The sequence below is a fragment of the Melanotaenia boesemani genome, chromosome 9 (genome assembly GCF_017639745.1).
Source record: "Melanotaenia boesemani isolate fMelBoe1 chromosome 9, fMelBoe1.pri, whole genome shotgun sequence".
Taxonomy (NCBI): Eukaryota; Metazoa; Chordata; class Actinopteri; order Atheriniformes; family Melanotaeniidae; genus Melanotaenia; species Melanotaenia boesemani.
Window position 1 is genome coordinate 5,025,185 of NC_055690.1, and position 10,330 is coordinate 5,035,514.

The window sequence follows — 10,330 nt, forward strand, 5'->3', positions numbered from 1 at the left end:
AAACACTATTTACATCCTTTGGGGAGGAGAGGTGGAGGTGGTGGAGGAATACAAGTACCTTGGAGTTCATCTGGACATCAAACTATATGGAAAATGCAGCACACTAGAGCTGAATGCAGAGCAAGGTATGCTTCAAAACAATAGTTTTTATCGATGAATTAAAACTTTTAGCTCAAGAAATATTGACCGGATAAACTTGCCTCCTGTGGTTCTTTTTTTTTGCATGAGATGAACGCTATGTGTGCTAATGGGGGCGCATTGCAGTTCACACTGAGCAGCTGGTCAGTGCTCTTTATGTACTTACAGTGGTCATTAATGCCCTTACGAGAGGGATCGAAGATGGGGTACAAGCGGTGGTGAGGGCTCAATGCCAATAGAACCAGAGCGCAGCAGCAACAGCCCATCCTGCGTAACGGCATTCAACACAGCAACACAGCCATGTGTTTTAATAATCTTCCAAAAGTATTTAGACGAGCGGCAAAGATCTCTCTGTTGTATTTCATGGTGTCTACACGTCCTCCTTGCAACAATAACTGCAGCCATTTGTGTGTAAAGTTGTGCCAGTTTGCACCTGCCTTGCAAACATACTAAATATAGATACAAAAATAGCCACTGCAATCAGTTTCATGTTTGGTTAATCAGATTGCTTGTGTTACCATGATCTATTTACATCTGTTCCTACCAATATTCTGGGCTTTCTGGCAGAGATGCTTATATTGCATATTCGTCAAAGCAAACACACAAAATGGATTGAGTGCATTGTTTTGTCCATTTAATCCTCAGTGCGTTTAGTTAGTAAATCAGCTGCAACATGTTTTTGCGTGTGCTATTAGGTTTGCACACGTTTTAAACCTTTAGTGAATCAGGGCCTATGAGTCCAAAATTAAGACAGATTGGATGAAAACAGAGCACAAAAGTGTGAATTACCATTAATCCTAAATGGTAAATTAACTCTTTCTAAACATCACTGCTAACAGTGTCACTGTGATCAGGTTGGGCTGTAATTGAGAGGTGTATCATAAAATCATCATTACCACGATGCAGCTGGTCAGGTAGTTGAAAACAGTCGCCTTCAGTTCAAAGTTCTCCCCCCGGACGATGGAGTAGGGCAGCGTGAGCTCGAGGAAGAAGGGCTGGAAGACGGTAAGCTTCGAATGAGGAGCCAATCCGAAGCCTTGAGGGGACAAACAGAAAGTCTCTGTCTCCCAGGTGGTGATGGTGTCTGGGACGGTGAAGGACACATTCTTCTTTCCAGACTCTCTGGATTGGGAGATAGACATCAACACATTCTGTCAGGTGGTAAAACAAACTTAAAAAAAGTCATATCAGTCATAAATACTCGCACTGATGTGTGTCTTGTGTAAATATTGATTTCTTTGTTACATATGTTACATTGACTGATTGTTAAAGATATTCTGCTATTATTTACATGTGGTTTGCATGACTAAATATTACCGTGCAGAGAACAGTTTAGGTATTTTAGTTGTTTTTATCCTTTGGCATTCCACTGGGTTGCAAGTGGGACACTTTGGGTACTCCTTCAAGATTACAGGAATGCCAAGGGGTAGCATAGTCCAATTATTCTCCCTGTCTTTGAAAGCTGTTTACATCTCAACTGGACTTGGTAGGTTTGTTTCTTTTCCTATGCTGAGCCCTGTTTTGGGGAAAAAGAGCTATAGGACTGCTGCAATCTCAAGCAGAGGTGGTAGAGGTAGTTTTTCTTGGTAAGAATGTATTCCCACTACCAGGGGACCACACCACTCAGCAGTTAATGCTAGGATGTTGGGAAGGAACCACTTACTGGTTGTTACTGGATTTGAAAACAGCAGTGTGATTTAGGCCAGATTAATGAACAGTGGGCTACATTTCTACCCTTGAGGAGTCGCTGAGGGGGTAAGATGGATGGATGGATGGATGGATGGATGGATGGATGGATGGATGGATGGACAGAATGAGTGTCGGTGTGAATGGTTGTTTGTCTTTCTGAGTTGGACCTGCGATGGACTGGTGACCTGTCTTGCCTGCCTCTCACCTGCTAATTGCTGGGATAGGCTCCACCTTCACCTCAACCCTGAATTGGAATAAGTGGTAAAGATGAATGAATGATTTGTATCTTATAATACCTCTGGTGATCATCTTATACCCTATCTGAGAGTGGAAAATGCCTGGGCCTGTCAGGGGTGGGGTTCAGTAAGTTTTACTGCACTCCTTTTCAAACATCAATGTATAATTCTTATTTTGCATAGTTTGAACTGTACAGCTACTGTACTGGGTCCTCTTCTGTTTGTTTTATTCTTGGAACACTTCATTAAATCACTGTTACACGCACCACTGTCAGCACAGGTGTTTTCTGTGTGTGTGATTAACTTGTTCTGTTTTCCTCTTCAGTGACTGTCTGGGGGGGGCAGTGTCCTGGCTGCCATCACCAATGAGAAGCATGCGTCTGCAGATGCAGAGACTTGTGGACCTGCAGACCCCCCCATCTTTTCCTGACAGCACCCTCTATTTCACTGCAGATCATTGATGATCAGATGGTAAGTATTAAACATGAATGTCATTGTTTTATGCCATCAAACTATTTTGACACTGTGTTACTGGAATAAGATTTGCCACTTTTTACCACCACAGATTGAAAGGTACACCACATATCAGTGTATGTTAAGCTAGTGGGTAGTTTAGCTTGTTGGAAATGGCTGCAAATTTTTTTGACATTTTTAACCAAATTGGTGCTAAGATTTTACCTGCATCATGTGTTTTTATTGTTCACCATTTTAACAACAAACTAAAATCAGCCATTGACTCAGCAGCTCCACTTAAAACAAAACCATCAGGAACACTGCGGAGAATTCAGGAGTTAAAAAGAAGCTGCAGGAGAGCGAAGAGGAAATGGAGAAAAACAAAACAAATCGTTCATCATGAAATTTTAAGGGAAAAGCTCAAAATCTAATAATTCAGTAAAACAGGCAAGAAGCCTCTATTTCTCAAACCTCATCACAAATAACAAAAACATCCCAAAATTCCCTTTTAAAACCATTGATATTTAAATAAAAGTCCTCCATGCCAGCATCAGACACTACATGCGAGGACTTTGCAGACCACTTCAGAAATAAGATCAATACTATTAGACTCAGTCTTTTATTTCAACGAAATGTTGATTTTAAGAGACCGAAAGTGTTGTTTTTACCTGGGGAAACGCTACAGAATTTTGTCCTGGATGATGAAAAGATGCTTGGTCGATTGTCCCCGGTTGTATCCTTCTCACCTTTTTCACCCCTGACCTGTTTCAGTGTCTCATGCTCTGTTTATTGTCTACTCAGATCAGTACAGCCCACCACAGCGTCCTCACCAGCCACCTCCACAGAAAGTGTTCAAACTTCTCACCAGGTAAAACATAGAGGTGTGGTGGTGAGTTGTGGACAATGATTTGGTATGTTGTTAATACATATTACATTTTTTATGAATTCAACCACTTAAACTGGAAGGTCAATTTCTGTTTGGTGTGCACCATGTGCCTCTTTTTAACTTCAAGCACCAGCGTCTCTTTCTGCACAGCCCTGAAAGTCAAAATAAATTATGCTGGACCCTGCCATGACTGGTGGAGGCCAAAGGATTTTCAACAAAGTGTGTGTTAACAGCAGGATAATGTAATGATAAGAACACATAGAGGGTTTATATGATGTGGCATGTGAAATATGTTTTACCTCAGCAGAGGGAATATGCAGTTGCAAGGTAAAAGAGTTGTACCTAACAGACATTTATTGTTATTGAAGTTCAATATAAAGCTTAATCTCAAGTTTTACCACAGTGTTATTGAAGAAGCCGAGATGCTCACCCGACTTGCACCAGGTCCCATATCCAAGTCTCAGGGAAGAAAGAGCGGACTGTTTCTATTGGTTCAGCATCCATAGGAGAGAATGTTCGAGCAGAACCAGGTCTACCTGGAGATTGTTCCATTTGGACAAGTACTCCATGAACACCATAACCACCATGTAGACCTTAAAGAAAATAGTAGAAAGTTATACAGCAGGAAATACAGATAGTGATACACATAATTATTAGAATTTTGACAAATATTTGGTGTGACACTTAACAGGAAATGATTAAAATGTTGACGTACCTCTATAGTATTCTTTTCCCATGAATTTGAGGCATGTGGGCAGCTTTAAGATCAAGTTTGTAGCCATCTTCAGTCCTACATTCTACACAATCCAACAACAAACAACATTCAACATTACAGTTATAACAGACAGTTATGTTTTATGGGAATTCACAGGTTTATTCTATACAACATTTTTATATTGTATAGCTGTTGTTAAAGACAGTGTTTCTCAGTCCAGATCCTCAGGACCCACTGCTCTGCATGGATGCGTTCCTACTCTGACACACCTGATTAAGATTAATGAACTTCCTCATCAAGATTTTTGCAAGGCTGTTATGAGCCATTCATTTTATTCAGGTGTGTTAAATATCACTATTCCCTTTAAAACAAATATCCCTAGGATTGCCTCTACAACATGCAGGGCCTGAGTACCTGGATTGAGAAACACGGGTCTAAGACATACCTCAAAAACTCTTTGGGCAGCATTTGTGTCTTCTTCACGATATGGATATGGCAAAACGGATCTTTTTGGTCTCACGTGTAAACACTTTATGGGATCTCGAATCTCATACGGGATATAAGACACCCTCCTGACATGTGGCATGTGAAATATCTGAAAGGAAAAACAAGGTTCGAAGTTAAAAACAGACAAATATTGTTGTGTGGAGTTCTGACATTTGAACAAAATGCTTAGAAGGTCTAAGGTCTTCTTTTTTCTGTCCTGAGGACACTAAGACACAAAGATGCCCCAAATTTCTATTTTTAGTGGAACGACCACTGTATAAATTTCGGAGCTGCACCAGAGCTTCGGAGCTTGTTCTACTGTCCCTGAAACTTCGTAAATTCAGCGACCATTACAATGACAGGAGTAACATTATATTTCAAATACTAAGTCTTTCAACCTTCCCTTCGTCTGTTATTCTAAATTATAACTTATTTTATTTTACTATTTTGTCGTTCCTCTTTATGTTAGATTGAAATGCTTGATAAAATGTATCTTTTGCACCAGTATGGTGCTGTTTTGCTTTCTGTATTTCTTTGGTTTTTGATCCCGGTATATTTTTACACTTTTACACTGTATTCAGTTTTCATCTGTATTATTATTATTTTTATTATTATTATTATCGTCATCTTTGAGAGTTTGTTGTTTGATTTGCATAATAAAAAAAAACAACTTTGAACCACAATCAACCTTAGGAGTTCCCTGCACTTTATCAACAGTGTGGAACTTAAATTCACAAGATGTTCAATCCCATTGCCATCTGATATTTCCTATCAAACAAATGAATGCTGCTTACATCAAATTAAATGTCAGCATATAGTAAAATTTGCTAGTTTCGTTTGATCTTCCTAAACCTGTTGTGATTTTCTGTCAGTGTGAACAGAACACATGCAAAACTTATATTTCAAGACTGTTTCCTCCATTTCGCCGGCAAGCGTTGCATACTCGCTGTTTGAGGGCTGAACGGTCTACTCGCCCTCCACGCTTTGAGGATTGGGACGGCCCACACTAGCCCTCCATGCAAACGGAGGGCTAGTGTGAAGGGGTCATTTGGTATTGAGCCCAAATGTAACTGCAGCTGGTACCAGCAGTTACCTTCTCTACATTTAGTGTCTTCCCAGGCTCCTTGATGAGAACGCTCTGATCAATGGCACTTAAACCACACAGAGAGTCTGGCTAAGCTGTCAGCTGCATTTTGGTTTGCTCTCCTGCGACAGCTGATGATCAGGAAAACTCCAGCGACACCTGGCACAGACAAGACACAGCGTTTATAATTTACTGATATAAGAAGAAAACTTACCTCCTACTAAGTCCTATTGGAAAACAAAAAAACAACTGATTTGTAAAAGATTGGGAAAAAAGAGATAAAGACAGAAATAAATCAATAAAAGAGGAAATATAAATAAAAATGAAACAATCAAACAACATGAAAGCAGTTTGTTTTCATACTTTCTTTCATATATTGTTATTAAGGCTGTCAAAATTAAGGATTTATGTAATTATGTTACAACAGGACGGAACAGGAGAAGGCAACGGGGGTTGAGGAAGTCAGGAACAGAGAGGAAGTGAGTCCAATAGGTGTGTAGAGTAATGTCCGACAGGGAATGACTGTGGTACTGGGGTAGATAAGGGCTGGTGAACAATGGGCGACAGGTGTGACTGGTTGGGCCTGATTGGAATGGATGAAGTAGACACAGGTGTGGAGAATCAGGGGACTGCTGCTGGAGTGGCAAGACAGGCTGTGACAAATTAACTGTGTTCAATTTTTTTTTAAACAAATTTAATGTATGTGCAGCGTCCGTCATTTATGACGGTGAGGCATGGAGGTGATCAGCAATAACAAGATCAGCTGGCGAGCCCTATGAATGGATTTGATAGTGTCACACTCACAGGGGATGAGGATTTTGTAACACTTGCACTTTTCTTGCATTTTTTTTAAAAGAACTTTTCACAGAGTTTTGTACAAACATCTCTGTTCTGGTCTTCCCGGTGTCAGATTTACCCCAAATAATTTTTTTTGGACACACTAGCAAAAGTAGGCAACATTTACCAGTCTCATGTTAATCAGACCAGTCACTGTTTATCCTCTGTTGGGGATAAAATATAGGTTTATGAGATTTGTAAATCCTTGCATTATGTTTTTATTGATATTTTACAGAGTGTCCCAACATTTGTGGAATTGAGGTTGTTCATCTAGAAAGTTTGAATGCAGAGATTCTGGTAACTTGTTGAATGTCATTGTTTTCCAGATGTTACCACTTGCCTTCTTCTTCCACTGACCTTATTCTTGAAGCACTTCTCAGTAAAGAAGTCGGCCTTGTGAGCAATCACATTCATGCTGGGGAGGATGGCATAAGCCACAACCTGGAACTCCGGAGCCATGTCTGGGGATGCTTTCAACTTGAATGACACTTCTCCTTCATTCACTAGAAAAGCAAACCAAGTCTTATATATTTTATATCCTTTGATAGTCATTGTCCTTAACATGAATCCAGAGTTTAATAAAACTGATTTAACTTTCCTTGATCATTTAAATTTCAGAAAGAAGAATACCACACAAGTTGCTTTGTACACACTTTGATTATCTTGAACTTGGAACTGTTTTTGTCCTTGCATGATGATGGCTCCTCTGGATAAGACCTGTGGAGGTTGATGTAAGAAAGTAAAACACAAAAATTAGTCAAAAGAACACTTTAACTTTATTCCTCTATGTTTTTTCCACAATTCTAGTGAATTATATTTGGAAGTTTATGGAAATGTTCCTCTAGAAAAAAAAAATCTGGATCCACCACATCCATGTTTTAAACACACAGTGGCGTAAACATTAGCTTGAAACATTTGTTTTAAAACAGTTTTAAATCCATCAGACGATTGTATTTCACTGAATGTGTTCAGCAAAAAATGAGACAATTACTGAACGCTGTGAGTTGTTTAACCTGCCGACTTTGCCTTGAACTGCCCTGGGTAACGTTAAACTGGGATCAGAGTGATTTGTTTGCTACTTTCAGATAAACTGGCAGACCCATTATAAATAATGTGGTTTTACTGGGTCTGATTATTAGAAAAATAGGTTACAGTTGTTGTTCTTTTAGTAATGTTGGAAATATGTGTTGAACCTGTAAGTGTTGAATCTAAATAATCCAAACATTGTTAAAGGTTTATTTTTTATTTCAGTTTATTATGCAGTTTACAGGTTTAATGTTAAAATGTTCTGTATTTATTTTATATTAGCTTATTTGAACGTTTTTTTGTGATTATGAGGATTTTTGGTGATGTCTTTCCCTACAAACTTCACTATTAGAACAGAAAAGTTTTCTCATGACTCTGCAGGTCAGATGTATTTTGGTTCACATTTAAAACTGTTTAAAGAATTTTATATCTTAGGAGCAGATCTACTAATCTAAATAAGTTTCCTTGTTCATCTACAGGTTTTCCAAATTCAGTAAAACAAAGATATTGTCCAGAGGAGATCCATTTGATTTGAATCGGGTGTGTTGCAGTAGGTAAACATTTAATACCTGCAGGACACCGGCCTTTAAGGAGCAGAGTTAGCTGTCCCTGATCTACACAATATTATTTACTGTTATTTGCAACTTTATAAGTATACAGTTTTCATCTTTTTCTTTTTAATGGTTTTATTTCGGTTGTTTTAATTGTTGTGTCCCTTCATGTAGAGCCCTGTGTGCAAATTTTTTTTTAATGCCGCTCCCACCCACTAAAATTCTGACCATTCCTGCTCGGTTCTGTAAAATTTGTGTCCTGACCGTCCCAGTCCCTCCAATCAAATACTTATTCCTTGCCCTACATGCATATATGGGAAGAAAAATTAAAATATGTTTAAAATAAATCTCTGAGTTTTTTAATTACTATGTTCATGTAGACTGAGGTCAGAAACTATAAGATGTCTAAATATCAGCAGTTAATATTAAAAAATCTATTAAACAAATGTGCCACTGTCACTTTAAATTTGAATCGGAGCTTGAGAGACTATATCTACTTTTTATTCTTTTCTTTAGTTTCATATTCTCCAGCTTTAATGTTGTTTCCAACCTAAGGTTGCACTCTCCATTGTGTAGCAAATTTGGGGGTAGCTGCCCACTCCCACCCAATACAACCCTAAACTTTCCAACTCCTGCAAGCTTTGCATTGGCTCCCGTGGGATCCCAGTCCCAATGCAGGGCTCTGCTTGTTGTGTTTTACTCTATAAAAGCCTTTGGATTGGAAGTGTTAAACAAATTAAATGTAATAAGTAAAGAAAATATAACTGTTTTCTGAATTAGTGAGAGGAGGTGACAACAAATGTTGAACATACAGCCAACGTTACTTGGCAAACCAGTGTGTGTGAAATATGGGTGGACATGGCACGAGGGCAGTGACGTTTGAGGGTTTGGTGAGTAACTCTGAGTTACTTTTCAAAACATATCTACACTTCAGTCTGTTCATTCCAAGAGCAAAGAAACTGCTGCACTTGTATTAATTGGTTCATCTTTGGTCTTTCCGTGTGTTTAAGCTGCAGTATGAATCAAGCTTAAAGCCTTTATTTCCTCTCTAAGACTTTAGGTTTTGACAAAGGCCTTTATGTTCTTGTTTTACAAATTAAATCCTGTTTTTAAAGTTAATATCTTCAATAATATTCTTTAAAATCTGTAAATAGAGTGACATTGGATATTGCTTAAATCTGTTTTAATCCCTGTATTTCACACACTGATCCTAATCAAAGTTAACAATGATCCTGCTGGACATTGCATTTAGAGAATTATGTTGACTGGCCACCCCACACCATCTGACATTGCAGTACTCATTACAACTAAAAGTGACTTTAGACTTGGACTTGCAAATAATGATTGGTTCTTCTTCTGATATTACTCTACTACAAAAACAGAAAAACTTCCTCACCAGGTAAATCACATGAACAGTGCCCTGTTCTTCTTTCACTTCAGTGTATCTGATGGAGATGTCCTCTTCTTTGCCACAAGGAAGTCGTTCATAATTAGTCTTCACCTCCAGAGAACTGACTGTTTTCTTATTGGGGGAAGGGTGGAGGAGGAGGGATTCTGACAGTGTAGGCCAGTTACCCTCATATAAAGTATTTCTGTATCCAGGGTGTTCCAGCATTGGTGTGTTGTCCACCTGGTTCAAGGAAATATAAACAATAGAATGAGCTCATAGCGGTCGATGTAGGAGGAAGCTGTGACATGACTTTAATATGTTCACTCAAACTCTGTAGTTATATTTTTTTACTTACATGAAGTTTAACATACCCACTAAATTCATTTGTACTTAAAAAGACTATTATTCAATAACGAAAAACAGAAGCTTGATATGAAAACGATAAATAAATCAGTACTTGAACATCAAATGTCATCAAAAAATTAAACATAAAAATGGGGGAATTTTTATACCAAACTGGTCTCTCCTATATCTTTATTTACTCCACATGGCCATGTCCTTGTGTTTTGTTTAGGTTTTGTTTTGTTTTGTTTGTTTTTGTGTTTTTTGTGTATAAACAAAAATGCAGCTTTTACAGTGACAGTTCAACACTATAGTATAGACATTTTTGTATAATTACTCTCTTTCTCAAACTGTGCATACCGTTAAACATTACATTGAAGTATTATTAAAAACAAGATAGAAACAAAACAAAAAGCAAACCGAGAATCAGTTTGAAGACAAATATTTACAGATTTTAAGTGTTTATCATACTTTTAGCTTACAACTTTATAGGCATT

At 38.2% G+C, this 10,330-nt stretch overlaps 1 protein-coding gene across 1 annotated transcript in view; it reads right to left on the bottom strand.

Moving 5' to 3' along the window:
* The window catches only part of LOC121646081 (pregnancy zone protein-like), a gene marked incomplete at its 5' end in the record, with an annotated part of 34,073 nt that extends 24,435 nt beyond the window's left edge, over positions 1–9,638 (bottom strand). Inside the window, 8 exon segments of the mRNA XM_041994961.1 lie at positions 1,035–1,260; positions 3,833–3,995; positions 4,118–4,199; positions 4,563–4,712; positions 5,697–5,846; positions 6,882–7,027; positions 7,178–7,241; positions 9,498–9,638. Coding sequence (XP_041850895.1) covers positions 1,035–1,260; positions 3,833–3,995; positions 4,118–4,199; positions 4,563–4,712; positions 5,697–5,846; positions 6,882–7,027; positions 7,178–7,241; positions 9,498–9,638 — 1,122 coding nt within the window.
* Positions 9,639–10,330: the final 692 nt, after the last annotated feature.